Source organism: Pristiophorus japonicus, chromosome 17 (genome assembly GCF_044704955.1).
Source record: "Pristiophorus japonicus isolate sPriJap1 chromosome 17, sPriJap1.hap1, whole genome shotgun sequence".
In the NCBI taxonomy this organism is placed as follows: Eukaryota; Metazoa; Chordata; class Chondrichthyes; family Pristiophoridae; genus Pristiophorus; species Pristiophorus japonicus.
This window is the reverse complement of record NC_091993.1, coordinates 33709683-33725315: the sequence shown is the minus strand read 5'-3', so window position 1 is coordinate 33725315 and position 15633 is coordinate 33709683. Positions and strand designations below refer to the sequence as shown.

Sequence of the window (15633 nt, the reverse complement as noted above, 5' to 3'; positions counted from 1 at the left end):
ACACAACCTTCACTCGAACCGGATCAGAGTGAGATGGGAGGGAGGCAAAAAAAGAGCCAACATTTTCCCCCCAGTCCCGTCCCCACCGCACCACAGGCAGCTCAGACCAGCAGCAATATGTGTGGCCCTCAATAACCCATCCCCGGCCTGACACTGAGCCAAAGGCTCAAGGCTCAGCCATCCGCGCAATCCCAGGCTGGGGCAGTCACAGCTGAAGGCGTGTTGAGTTTTCTAATAGTTTGAAGAGTTTTAATCCAACTCAACAACTTGAACACGACAATCGGAATATTTTACTGGCTGACAGGGTTTAATTTGCTCGATTATTCACAGAGTCAGGGTAAATGTTCCATAGAAGCGGGTGGAGGTTGTGTGAACCGCGTTCCCCAGCATTGGACCTGGTTTATATTCCGTGTTGGAGCAGGGACTCCCGGAGCGGCCGCTGAGAGTGAGCCGCAGGTTTGGGGCAGATAGAGCGGGCTCACGGAGCACATCTGATCAAACTACCGCCCTCCCTCGGTGTCCTTAATCTTTTTATAATAGGGTGGATTGTGGCGTTGGGGATGAGGGCTCAGTGCGGCTTTCACTCGCACAGGCGACAGCTCACTTTACTCAGACTTCGGGCATTTCCAGCAATTCTAGCGGCGTTTTATCTCTCGGGATTTTGTCTTTTTTTGTGTGCACAGATTTAAGAAAACTGAGCTGAGGGGAATGTGGCGCTCGGCAGAGAACCAGATCCACAGACCCCACTGACCGAGAAACAGCTTCTCAGCAAAAAGCACAGGAGCCCAAGCGGAGAAAGAGGGGGCGGTCTCTGTCTGCCGACAGACATGTACCTCAGGCGGAGGAGGAGGCTGACATCGAACCGGATTCTCTTCCTGGTCTCCGGGCTCATCCTTTGCGCCGTTTACCAACTTTCCATCGGAAACTTTCAGCTTTCGGCATCGCGGAGGTCGCAACACTGGGACGGGACCGGCGGCGGTCAAATTCAGGACTATTTCCCCATCCCGAGCAGGAAACTTCTGGAGATTAACAGCAGCATCTCAGCCCAGTCCGGGACCCCCAGAACCCCCACACCCGGGACCAGGACCCCCACAGCCAGTGTCCCCGGGACCAGGACCACCACAGCCAGGGTCCCCGGGACCAGGACCACCACAGACAGGGTCCCCGGGATCAGGACCCTCACAGCCACACCCAGGACCCCCGGGACGACTCCTTTCACAGCAGGAATAATTCGACCAACAGTGACGGAAAAACCTCGATTAAGAGGATGCATTCTAGTGGGGAATGAGATCATCCCAGCTCCCACCCCTGCCCCTGTGCCGAAGATCACCAGCACGGAGCCTGACGTGGCCGAAGAGCCGGACCTGGCTGGTGAGGCTGACGTGGCCGAAGAGCTCCCGCTGGGACTCACCAAGGGCGAGTATCCGGTCGATTTGTTCAGTGTGGAGGATCGCAGGCAGGGCTGGGTGATCCTCCACATCTCGGGCATGGTCTACATGTTCATCGCCCTGGCACTGGTCTGCGATGAGTTTTTTGTGCCATCGCTGGGGACGATTATTGAGAAATTGGAGATTTCCGACGATGTGGCGGGCGCGACCTTCATGGCGGCGGGCGGATCGGCCCCCGAACTCTTCACCTCCCTGATCGGGGTCTTCATTTCTCACAGTAACGTGGGCATTGGTACCATCGTGGGCTCGGCCGTCTTCAACATCCTGTTTGTGATCGGAATGTGTGCCGTCTTCTCCCGGGAGATCCTGCGCCTGACCTGGTGGCCGCTCTTCCGGGACATTTCCTTCTACATCGTGGATCTGATCATGTTGATCATCTTCTTCCTGGACAATGTGATCGTTTGGTGGGAGAGCGTCTGCCTCCTGTGCGGATACATCAGCTATGTGTGTTTCATGAAGTTTAATGAAGAAATCGAGCGATGGTTCAAGGCGAATATCGTTAACCACAACAATGTGGTTAAAGTCATGTCGATGATCAGCTCGGTCAAGGTGAGACCTTTCACTAATGTCTGGTCTGTGTGAGCGAGAACATCCGGAGTTAAACCTTCACTTGTCGAGCTCCGGCGCAATTAGAGCGCATCCTAATCCGGGTTTCTGAGATTGAACCGTTAACGACGTGTCAACTGATAGCAAAATGAATCTGGTCAGAAATTGTAGGCAAAAGATCACCTTGCCATGATGGTGCAACAGAACCAATCTGTTTGTGAGTGAGAGTGTGAGAATGGGTGTGTGAGTGTGTATGTGAGTGAGAGTGTGTGTGTGAGTGTGAGTGAGTGAGTGTGAGCGAGAGTGTGTGTGAGTATGTGTGTGAGAGTGAGAGTGTGTGTGTGTGTGTGAGTGTATGAGTGTGCATGTGTGTTTATGTGTGAGAGCGAGTGTGTGAGAGGGAGTGTGTGTGTGTGTGAGAGGGAGTGTGTGTTTGTGTGTGTGTGTGTGAGAGTGTGTGTGTCTGTGAGCATGTGTGTGTGTGTGAGAGAGAGTGTGTGTGAGTGTATGAGTGTGCATGTGTGTTTATGTGTGAGAGTGTGTGAGAGGGAGTGTGTGTTTGTGTGTGAGAGGGAGTGTGTGAGAGGGACTGTGTGTGTGTGTATGAGAGTGAGTGTGTGTGAGAGGGAGTGTGTGTGTGTGTGAGAGTGAGTGTGTGTGAGAGGGAGTGTGTGTGTGTGTGAGAGCGAGTGTGTGTTTGTGTGTGAGAGGGAGTGTGTGAGAGGGAGTGTGTGTTTGTGTGTGAGAGGGAGTGTGTGAGAGGGACTGTGTGTGTGTGTATGAGAGTGAGTGTGTGTGAGAGGGAGTGTGTGTGTGTGTGAGAGTGAGTGTGTGTGAGAGGGAGTGTGTGTGTGTGTGAGAGCGAGTGTGTGAGAGGGTGAAGGAACCCAAACTGAGCATCGGTGAGCAGGTAATTGGTGATCGGTGATCGGGTGTGACCGGCTGGCAGTGCTGGTGTCACCTTTCACTACATATTGGTGAGTTATGTCACTTGAACGGCTAGGAATCAGTCTAAAGCAATATTCAACCTCTTTTTGCAACATACATTCAGAATCCTTTGATTGAATAACCACCTTGTAGCTCACTGACAGCTTGCTGTTATCTGTGTTGCATTTCTGTCATCCTGTTAGCAGCCAATCAGATGCAGAATAATCTTTTAATGCTTCTGAAACAGTCAATGAGCCTTTGATCGTTGTGGTAAGTTAGACAACGCAGCATTGGGTTTTATAAATGGTTGAACGGGAACATAAGCCTGTTTCTGCACTAGTCAATGGAACTCTGGAGAAGTGCCGAGTAGGTGAGATGGCGCCAACCATGGGAACAATTCACTGACAGACTGAACGCTGTCCCAACAAGCTAGAAGGGCCTGGGCAGGAAGCTGGAAGCAGGTGTAAAAAGGTAAAGCATTAATATTACTGGAAAGTGTGAGCGCAGGGCGGGTGTGGATGAGGAAAGTTGTAGCTGCAAAAAAGCAGCTGTACCAACCTAGAGGAAAGTTAACAGAAGGAAAGTAAGCTGAAGGTGACACGGTGACAGAGTACTCGAGGCAAAAGACCATCAGTTGCTTGCTTCGGTTCTCATTGGAGTCACCCCTCACTCCCACCCTTCTCCACCCACCAACTAGGAAAACCTCGGTCAAAAATGTTTCTACGACCCCTCAAAGGTGATCAGTCCCGAACCCTTACTTACTACAAGAATGTTACTATCCTCCTGCCATGATTTCTTAGTTTTCCCAAAAATGCATTGAACAATTTCTTCTGAACTGTAAGTCAGTCCGCATCTCCATCTCCAGAATCCTCTTTCACAGGTCGATTAACTCCGAGACAAATGCAACCTCTGGCCAATTGGGCAAATCATCATTCTACCCAGACCTGCCACCTTAAACAATTTATATTTGAATGTTATTGGTGCCTATAATAATTTAAAATACTAAATCAGATCCCCTTGAAGTCTGCACCTCTCCAGTAAATCCAGATCCAAGGCTTCATCTACCTGCATATTGCAGACACATGTTGAAAGCCTTTCCAGTAGATTCGATCACCGTGTTTCAATCTAATTACTCTTACGTTTAAAGAAAACAATACACATAATAGATGAGTATAATGTGCAGCATAGTGTGTAACGAAGTGTGAAACAAGTGGTGGTTTCTCAGACTGAATGTATTGACCGCATATGAAACATAGAAACATAGAAAATAGGTGCACAAGTAGGCCATTCGGCCCTTCGAGCCTGCACCACCATTCAATAAGATCATTGCTGACCATTCCCTCAGTACCCCTTTCCTGCTTTCTCTCCATACCCCTTGATCCCCTTAGCCATAAAGGCCATATCTAACTCCCTCTTGAATATATCCAATGAACTGGCATCAACAACGTTCTGCGGCAGGGAATTCCACAGGCTAACAACTCTCTGAGTGAAGAAGTTTCTCCTATCTCAGTCCTAAATGGCTTACCCCTTATCCTTCGACTATGTCCCCTGGTTCTGGACTTCCCCAACATCGGGAACATTCTACCCGCATCTAACCTGTCCCGTCCCGTCAGAATCTTATATGTTTCTATGAGATCCCCTCTCATCCTTCTAAACTCCCATGTATAAAGGCCCAGTTGATTCACTCTCTCCTCATGTCAGTTCTGCCATCCCGGGAATCAGTCTGGTGAACCTTCGCTGCACTCCCTCAATAGCAAGAACGTCCTTCCTCAGATTAGGAGACAAAAACTGAACACAATATTCCAGATGAGGCCTCACCAAGGCCCTGTACAACTGCAGTAAGACCTCCCTGCTTCTATACTCAAATCCCCTAGCTATGAAGGCCAACATACCATTTGCCTTCTTCACCGCCTGCTGTACCTGTATGCCAACTTTCAATGACTGCTGAACCATGATACCCAGGTCTCGTTGCACCTCCACTTTTCCTAATCTGCCGCCATTCAGATAATATTCTGTCTTCGCGTTTTTGCCCCCAAAGTGGATAGCCTCATATTTATCCATATTATACTGCATCTGCCATGCATTTTCCCACTCACCTAACCTGTCCAAGTCACCCTGCAGCCTCCTAGCGGCCACCTCACAGCTCACACCGCCACCCAGTTAAGTGTCATCTGCAAACTTGGAGATATTACACTCAATTCCTTCATCCAAATCATTGATGTATATTGTAAAGGGCTGGGGTCCCAGCACTGAGCCCTGCGGCATTCCACTAGTCACTGCCTGCCATTTTGAAAAGGACCCGTTTATCCCGACTCTCTGCTTCCTGTCTGCCAACCAGTTCTCTATCCACGTCAGTACATTACCCCCAATACCATGTGCTTTGATTTTGCACACCAATCTCTTGTGTGGGATCTTGTCAAAAGCCTTTTGAAAGTCCAAATACACCACATCCACTGGTTCTCCCTTGTCCACTCTACTAGTTACATCCTCAAAAAATTTCAGAAGATTTGTCAAGCATGATTTCCCCTTCATAAATCCATGCTGACTTGGACCGATCCTGTCACTGCTTTCCAAATGCGTTGCTATTTCATCCTTAATAATTGATTCCAACATTTTCCCCACTACTGATGTCAGGCTAACCAGTCTATAATTACCCGCTTTCTCTCTCCCTCCATTTTTAAAAAGTGGTGTTACATTAGCTACCCTCCAGTCCATAGGAACTAATCCAGAGTCGATAGACTGTTGGAAAGTGATCACCAATGCATCCACTATTTCTAGGGCTACTTCCTTAAGTACTCTAGGCCCCGGGGATTTATCGGCCTTCAATCCCATCAATTTCCCTTACACAATTTCCCGCCTAATAAGGATATCCTTCAGTTCCTCCTTCTCACCAGACACTCGGTCCCCTAGTACTTCCAGAAGGTTATTTGTGTCTTCCTTCATGAAGACAGAACCAAAGTATTTGTTCAATTGGTCTGCCGTTTCTTTGTTCCCTATTATAAATTCACCTGAATCCAACTGCAAGGGACCTACGTTTGTCTTCACTAATCTTTTTCTCTTCACATATCTATAGAAGCTTTTTCAGTCAGTTTTTATGTTCCCGGCAAGCTTCTGCTCGTACTCTATTTTCCCCCTCCTAATTAAACCCTTTGTCCTCCTCTGCTGAATTCTAAATTTCTCCCACTCCTCAGGTTTGTTGCTTTTTCTGGCCAATTTATATGCCTCTTCCTTGGATTTAACACTATCTTTAATTTCCCTTGTTAGCCACGGTTGAGCCACCTTCCCCGTTTTATTTTTACTCCAGACAGGGATGTACAATTGCTGAAGTTCATCCATGTAATCTTTAAATGTTTGCCATTGCCGATCCTCCATCAACCCTTTAAGTATCCTTTGCCAATCTATTCTAGCCAATTCATGCCTCAAACCATCGAAGTTACCTTTCCTTAAGTTCAGGACCCTAGTTTCTGAATTAACTGTGTCACTCTCCATCTTAATAAAGAATTCTACCATATTATGGTCATTCTTCCCCAAGGGGCCTCGCACAACAAGATTGTTAATTAGTCCTTTCTCATTACACATCACCCAGTCTAAGATGGCCAGCTCCCTAGTTGGTTCCTCAACATATTGGTCTAGAAAACCATCACTAATACACTCCAGGAAATCCTCCTCCACCGCATTATTACCAGTTTGGTTAGCCCAATCAATATGTAGATTAAAGCCACCATTGATAACTTATGAAGATAAATGGTGGCATTGGTGAGGAGGTAGAATTTGCAAGGCTTGTGAAAATTGTAATACCACAACAAACTAGTGATAAATAACATCGTCAGGCTTTGCCTGATATTTTATATGTACATGTCTGTGTGCTCTTTATGAGCGATATAGAGCATTTGCTGCCAGTACAGTACACACATGGGAAATTTGCTTTTGTACTCATTCCCATCTGCTTTCTTCACAGGGCAACAGGAGCCCACTGAAGAAGCAGTCATCTCCAAACTGTCCAGCAGAGCCCAACACCAACCAACAGCAACCCAACCTGCAGAAGGTACTGCCACAATGCGCGTGTGGGTGAGCAAAGCTGTAGTTGCAAAAAAACAGCTGATGAGGATGAGGATGAGGATGCACAGTGAGGCACTGAGTGTTGGTGAGGAAGAGGACAGGTACATGGTGGAGCCCAGCGTACCGTGTGCCCCTGTTCAGCTGTCTGGGGAAGCAGATCTTCGTGGCCCTGTTTTCAAACAGAGTGTTGTGGGGGTTTAGATCTTAATGGTTTTGCTTCAAATTACTGCTGGGAGTCGCTTACCTCCTTAAGCATAATATTGGATGGTGGTCTGGTGGGTTGGAGGAGTTCAACATCCAGATGAGTTCATTGCAGTCTGCCATTGATCACAAATGGTGTCTGCAGCAGAGACCGTGTTTATGTGGTATACAGGCACAGAAGGAATATCGCTCATGAATGTCTATACTGCTGTTATAGTGGTTTGGGATCGAAAGTGCAAGATGCAATCTCGAGATCCAGTTGCTGGCAAACCACAACACAGACATTTCAAAACATCATCATGCCTGCTGTTCTCTGCTGACACAGATTATTGGGCATCATGTGATTCGCCACCAATATCTTACATGGAGTAACACGGCGGCAATTAGTTGGCAGGAATGTCAGCATAGTTGCATCCCCTGCATTAGTCACACAGAGCCCAACTGCTGGAGGTCCATCAGGGTTCGATGCAGATAACTGATCTCCAGTGGCTAGCCAGCCTTCCGATGTCATTCAGGGGGGCACTTGGAAGTAGAGAAAGCTTACACTAATATCGCCTCAGAGTTTATTGAGGTGTATCCCAGCAGTCTGCAGAAATGAAGCAGCAGTTGTCCAAAAGCGAAACAAATAAATCATTTGCCATCATGTTAGATTTTAGCTGCACATAGAAACATAGAAAATAGGTGCAGGAGTAGGCCATTCGGCCCTTCTAGCCTGCACCGCCATTCAATGAGTTCATGGCTGAACATGCAACTTCAGCACCCCATTCCTGCTTTCTCACCATACCCCTTGATTCCCCTAGTAGTAAGGACTTCATCTAACTCCTTTTTCAATATATTCAGTGAACTGGCCTCAACAACTTTCTGTGGTAGAGAATTCCACAGATTCACCACTCTCTGGGTGAAGAAATTACTCCTCATCTCGGTCCTAAATGGCTTACCCCTTATCCTTAGACTGTGTCCCCTGGTTCTGGACTTCCCCAACATTAGGAACATTCTTCCTGCATCTAACCTGTCTAACCCCATCAGAATTTTAAACGTTTCTATGAGGTCCCCTCTCATTCTTCTGAACTCCAGTGAATACAAGCCCAGTTGATCCAGTCTTTCTTGATAGGTCAGTCCCGCCATCCCGGGAATCAGTCTGGTGAACCTTCGCTGCACTCCCTCAATAGCAAGAATGTCCTTCCTCAGGTTAGGAGACCAAAACTGTACACAATATTCCAGGTGTGGCCTCACCAAGGCCTTGTACAACTGTAGCAACACCTCCCTGCCCCTGTACACAAATCCCCTCGCTATGAAGGCCAACATGCCATTTGCTTTCTTAACCGCCTGCTGTACCTGCATGCCAACCTTCAATGACTGATGTACCATGACACCCAGGTCTCTTTGCACCTCCCCTTTTCCTAATCTGTCACCATTCAGATAATAGTCTGTTTCTCTGTTTTTACCACCAAAGTGGATAACCTCACATTTATCCACATTATACTTCATCTGCCATGCATTTGCCCACTCACCTAACCTATTCAAGTCGCTCTGCAACCTCATAGCATCCTCCTCGCAGCTCACACTGCCACCCAACTTAGTGTCATCCGCAAATTTGGAGATACTACATTTAATCCCCTCGCCTAAATCATTAATGTACAGTGTAAACAGCTGGGGCCCCAGCACAGAACCTTGCGGTACCCCACTAGTCACTGCCTGCCATTCTGAAAAGTCCCCATTTACTCCTACTCTTTGCTTCCTGTCTGACAACCAGTTCTCAATCCATGTCAGCACACTACCCCCAATCCCATGTGCTTTAACTTTGTACATTAATCTCTTGTGTGGGACTTTGTCGAAAGCCTTCTGAAAGTCCAAATATACCACATCAACTGGTTCTCCCTTGTCCACTCTACTGGAAACATCAGCTGATAGAATGTCCCAAAGACATTCATTGGAGAGTCACTGGAAGGATTCAGCTATTCTGCCTCTACAGCTTTCAGCTACTTCTCATCTACATCCAGTGATACCTCTGCCCACGACTACCTCGTGCAGCCTGCAGCAGAAGTATCATTTTGCAGCCATTCCCTGGGATCTATTGTAATCCCTCTTCCCCCAACTAGCCTAAGCAGCTAAAGTGTTGCTTTAGCACCCCAAACATCTGCTGAGTGAGGATCCTAGTTCACCCATGTGCCCTGTTGTCTGTAAAGGTGTGGGGCATGTATCACCAGCCATGGTTGAACCATGTAGCCTACATCTCCAAGGAGCCAGCCATTCTTCCTTCCTTTACCTTCAAAGTTCTTTCAGAATACTTGATTCTCCAGAGCTGTGCATTGAGGTGCATTCCTCTGCCTGCTCCACGACGACATGCAGACCGTGATCCTTACCAACGGATCCATCACAGACCCAATCCATGTCCAGACCGGGGTCAAGCAGGGCTGCGTCATTGCCACAACCCTCTTCTCAATCTTCCTCGCTGCCATGCTCCACCTCACAGTTGACAAGCTCCCCACTGGAGTGGAATTAAACTACAGAACCAGTGGGAAGCTGTTCAACCTTCGCTGTCTCCAGGCCAGGTGCAAGACCACTCCAACCTCTGTCGTCGAGCTACAGTACGTGGACGACGCCTGCATCTGTGCACACACAGAGGATGAACTCCAGGACATAGTCGATGTATTTACCGAGACGTACAAAAGCATGAGCCTTATGCTAAACATCAGTAAGACAAAGGTCCTCCACCAGCCTGTCCTCACCGCACAGCACTGCCCCCCATACATCAAGATCCATGGCATGGCCCTGGACAATGTGGACCACTTCCCTTATCTCAGGAGCCTCCTGTCGACAAGAGCTGGCATTGACGATGAGATCCAACACCGCCTCCAGTGCGCCAGTGCAGCCTTCGGCCGACTGAGGAAAAGAGTGTTTGAAGACCAGGCCCTCAAAACTGTCACCAAGCTCATGGTCTACAGGGCCGTAGTAATACCCGCCCTCCTGTATGGCTCAGAGACATTGACCATGTACAGCAGACACCTCAAGTCGCTGGAGAAATACCACCAACAATGGCTCCGCAAGATCCTACAAATCCCCTGGGAGGACAGACCCACCAACATTAGCGTCCTCGTCCAGGCCAACATCCCCAGCATTGAAGCTCTGACCACACTTGATCAGCTCCGCTGGGCAGGCCACATAGTTCGCATGCCAGACATGAGACTCCCAAAGCAAGCGCTCTACTCGGAACTCGTCCACGGCAAACGAGCCAAAGGTGGGCAGCGGAAACGTTACAAGGACACCCTCAAAGCCTCTCTGATAAAGTGCAACATCCCCACCAACACCTGGGAGTCCCTAGCCAAAGACCTCCCTAAGTGGAGGAAGTGCATCCGGGAGGACGCTGAGCTCCTCGAGTATCGTCGCCGAGAGCATGCAGAAATCAAGTGCAGGCAGCAGAAGGAGCGTGCGGCAAACCAGGCTCCCCGCCCACCCTTTCCTTCAACCACTGTCTGTCCCACCTGTGACAGAGACTGTGGTTCACATCCACCTAAGAACTCATGCCTTAGTGGAAGCAAGTCTTCCTCGATTCCGAGGGACTGCTTATGATGATGATCATCATCATATTGTTATAATAACAGCCCTTCCTATTTAGGTAGGGTTGGCGCTGGGCATATGTGCAGCACTGTCGGAGGTAACATCTTTCGGATGAGACATTAAACCGAGGCGTCAACTTTCCCCTCAGGCAGACATAAAATATCTCACGGCACTATTTTGAAGAAGAACAGGGGAGTTATCCCCGGTGTCCCGGGACCAATATTTATCCCTCAACCAGCATCACTAAAACAGATTATCTGGTCATTATCACATTGCTGTTTGTGGGATCTTGCTGTGTGCAAATTAGCTGCCGCGTTCCCGACATTACAACAGTGACTTCAAAAGTACATAATTTGTACTAAGCAGTAAAGTGCTTTGGGACATCCTGAGGCTGTGAAAGGTGCTACAGAAATGCAAATTCTTCCTTTCCTTCTTTCCCTGATTCTGCATTTGTCAGTGGAGGTTTCTGCTTGTCGATTATGGCTACACCCTGCACATTACTTCCAGCATCAATGCAAAGAGGTCTAATTAATTCCAATATTGATATTTCTGTTGAATCTTTAACAGATTTTCTTTTTCTTAAGTTGCCTGTGTAGAAACATCATCGATATCTTCATGAAGATTTCCTCTGGGATGATTTCACTCGATAACCAACCAGAGAGAATCATCATGAAGTTATTAATGTCACTGCACACAGTGACCAGAGCCTTTGCTGATTTGCCAAATGCTGGAACAATCTTTCATGATTGACGCTTTCAAAACCGTTCATAATTCCAAAACTCCCTTGAGACCCTTCCTCAATAGCCTGTTTCAGTGAAAAGAGGCCCAAATGTTTGAACCTCCTGTTATCTCGGGAAATGGTCCATAAGTCATTGTGGCTCTACGGAGAATGGAAATTTGATATTAATTAATGATAATAATGATTATTCTACGTGTTGGGGACACTAGACTGGGAGCAGGAGAGAGATGGAGGTTAGAGTAGGAGTGGGAGAGATGGAGGTGGGAGTGGGAGAGATGGAGCTGGGACTGGGAGTGGGAGAGATAGAGGTGGGTCTGGGAGTGGGAGAGATGGAGGTGGGACTGGGAGTGGGAGAGATGGAGCTGGGACTGGGAGTGGGAGAGATGGAGGTGGGACTGGGAGTGGGAGAGATGGATGAATCTGTTGGGCAGAGATCCTTCTGGACCCTCCTTCATTTAGCATATCATGCCCTCTGTTGTGGAGATGTTTGCAACCTCCTTTTTGTCCTGCTCATTGTCTTCTATTGTCCAATTCAGAGAATCTTTTTTTAAAATCCAGCAGCCTTTTTCCAGGTTTATAAATAATCTGATCACTGGCCAATAAATCGTTAACTAACTTTTTGATGAGTCAAAATATTTGACCTTTGACTTTAATCTATTCTTTCTCTCGGCCCTTTATTCTGCCAGTTTCCGGTTTTATTAAAGAGTACAGACCCAAACATGCCCCCACCCCTCCCCCACCTTTTATGATGATCCTTCTGTGTATTTCCAGCATTTTCTGTTTTTATTGCCAATCCTTGTTTAGTAATCTTCACCTTCCAACCTGCACTGAATGGACCCCGCCGGGGGAACCTTGGTCTCAGTGACCTCGTCCCCCACTGCAATCTGTTGGGTTTGTGTGCCTGGAACCTTCCTCATTCCCCCTGTCATCATATAGTCTTGTAACACAGTCTTGCTTGTGTGTGCTTTCTGTGGGAAGAATGTATTTACAATACAATGAAGCCTTTCTCTGAGATGGTTCCTTTCTGTCGTGTGTCGCTCACGCCATGACCCAGGCTCTGTGCAATGTGCTCGCTCCATCCCCCTGCATAACCTCCAGCGTGAGCTTGTCTTATTGGGACACTCCTCATAATTCATGCTGACTCTAATCCTCTTTTACCTTGACCTTCTTTAAACCAATTGCGATGGAGCTCCTGAACTGTGAAGGTTGTGGAGCGGGAGCAAGAGAGTCGGCAACAGGTTTTGCTGATACGCTCGGTGTGTGGAATATTAAATGTTATACCCACCAAATCAACTGCCTACTTTCTGAACAACGTATCGCCCCCTCTCACTATAGAAATTCAACTCCACAATATCTCTTGCCCATTGGGTGACCCACGTTTTAGCCCAGATACACGGCATTGTATATCTGCCCCAATGTTGTGGGTTCCAGGTTAATCACCTTGCTCCGATCTAGGAGGCTGATCTAGAGGTCGCAACCTTGAAAAAAACCATTACTGGTTCAGAATGGAATAGTAACGAGAATATTAGAATCGGATGTAGTGCACAAGTCCTTTAGGGCAAGACGGCACCAGCAGAATTTCCGGGGCAGTGCAGCACGGATTCACAGAGCAGGGGTTGGGGATATTCAAGGATTGCTCTTTGGACCGAGTGTGGGCTTGGACTTGAGAATGTGCACAAGGCAGGTCGCTATGGTGGCTGTTGTGCCATCTTCACTGACCAACGTAGAGCACACATGGAGGAAGGGCAATTCTTGTCTTGTTACTGTCCCGTTTACACCTAAAAACAGGGTGGCAGCGAGACAAAATCACGTGGAGCACAGAACCTTCCAATGGTTGTCACAGTTCACCCCAGGATCCCAGGTTATGTGTTGTGAGCCCAGTATCCCAGGTTATGTGATGTGACCCCTAGTATCCCAGGTTATGTGGTGTGACCCCCAGCAGCCCAGGTTATGTGGTGTGAGCCCAGTATCCCAGGTTATGTGATGTGATCTTATTGGGCAGAAGTCAATAGTAGAATTATTTAGCCCCCAGGGGTAAGACATTGACAGAGTTACGATTGTGGGAAAGGGAAATCAGATTGGAGACATTTAAATATAGCGGAACCCGAGATCCACAAATAAATAACACCATCAACCTCCCGGAGAATCCATGTCCCCCTCACATGGAATACTGACGTTGGGAGTCAGCACCATGGACCTGACCATCAGCACAACTTAAATATGGCAGACTGTAGCCTTCTTGTTACATGGAGAGATTTATAACCCGGGTAAATGTAGGGTTTATTTTTCAACACATTATTCTCCGAGAGCTCCGCTGTGCCTAGTAACCCGCTATCTGCTCAACTCCCGCTCACTGACATGACACTCCGTGAGGTCTCGATGTGGGAGTGTAAATGTAGCTGTGAATCTGTGCTCGAGAGACGCCGCTTTCCTCTCCCATCCTCTCTCTCCCTCCCTCCAATCCACTCGCCCTCTCTCCCACCCTCCCCCGCACCTTCCCTCGCTCCCACCCTCCCCTCCACCTTCCCTCTCTCCCACCCTCCCTCCACCTTCCCTCTCTCCAAGCCTCCAACCCTCCTTCCATCCTCCCTCTCTCCTCCACCCCTCCCGAAATCATTCCACGATTGTTCTAATTATATCTATGGTGCACATAAATCACATTGAGTCTAACTTGAGCAGGAGTCACTAATGAGTGAGGATTCTTGTCAAACCCATGCTGATAAACACACTATACAGAGGAGCTGTAAAGTCATCATCCATTCCCTGTATAAAACAGCTGAGCTTTATTGCTTTAAGAACATAAGAAATAGGAGCAGGAGTCGACCACCTGGCCCCTCGAGTCTGCTCCGCCATTTAATAAGATCATGGCTGATCTGATCATGGACTCAGTTCCACTTCCCTGCCTGCTCCCCATTACGCTTTATTCCCTTATCGCTCAAAAATCTGTCTATCTCCACCTTAAATTTACTCAATGACCCAGCCACCACAGCTCTCTGGGGCAGAGAATTCCACAGATTTACAACCCTCTGAGAGAAGAAATTCCCCCTCATCTCAGTTTTAAATGGGCGGCCCCTTATTCTGAGACTATGTCCCCTACTTTTAGTATCCACTATGAGTGGAAATATCCTCTCTGCATCCACCTTGTCGAGCCCTCTCATTATCTTACATGTTTCGATAAGATCACCTCTCATTCTTCTGAACTTCAATGAGTATAGGCCCAACCTACACAACCTGTCTTCATAAGTCAACCCCCTCATCTCCGGAATCAACCTAGTGAACCTTCTCTGAACAGCCTCCAATGCAAGTATATCCTTCATTAAATACGGAGACCAAAATTGTACGCTGTACTCCAGGTGTGACCTCACCAATACCCTGTACAGTTGTAGCAGGACTTCTCTGCTTTTCTAGTCTATCATCCTTGCAATAAAGGCCAACATTCCATTGCCTTCCTGATTACTTGCTTTACCTGCATACTAACTTTTTGTGTTTCATACACAAGGACCCTCAGGTCCCTCTGTACTGCAGCACTTTGCAATTTTTCTTCATTTAAATTATAATCTGCTTTTCTATTTTTTCTGCCAAAGTGGATAACTCACATTTTCCCACACTATACTCCATTTGCCAAATTTTTGCCCACTCACTTAGCCTGTCTATATCCCTTTGCAGATTTTTTGTGTCATCCCCTCACAATTTGATTTCCCACCCATCTTTGTATCATCAGCAAACTTGACTACATTACACCTGGTCCCTTCATCCAAGTCATTAATATAGATTGTAAATAGTTGAGGCACCCCACTAGTTACTGTTTGCCAACCGGAAAATTACACATTTATCTCGACTCTGTTTTCTGTTAGTTAGCCAATCTTCTATCCATGCTAATATATTACCCCCAACCCCGTGAATCTTAATCTTATGCAGTAACATTTTATGTGGCACCTTATTGAATGCCTTCTGGAAATTCAAATACACCACATCCACTGGTTCCCCCTTATCCACCCTGCTTGTTACATCCTCAAAGAACTCCAGCAGGAGCTGGTCTCTCTGTCTGACTGACAACAGACCGCCTTTAACATTCTAAAAGGAATATATAAGCGAATGTACAAAGAAACCGAACTCCCTTCAGTATGAAGTCCTGTGGATCTAACGTTATATTCG

General features: G+C 47.5%; 1 protein-coding gene across 1 annotated transcript in view; it reads left to right on the top strand.

The window, feature by feature from the left end:
- Nucleotides 1–827: 827 nt before the first annotated feature.
- The window catches only part of slc24a1 (solute carrier family 24 member 1), a 40203-nt gene continuing 25397 nt past the window's right edge, over nucleotides 828–15633 (top strand). Inside the window, exon 1 of the mRNA XM_070859124.1 lies at nucleotides 828–1997. Within this exon, the coding sequence (XP_070715225.1) occupies nucleotides 828–1997 (1170 nt within the window). The remainder of the gene's footprint in view (nucleotides 1998–15633) is intronic.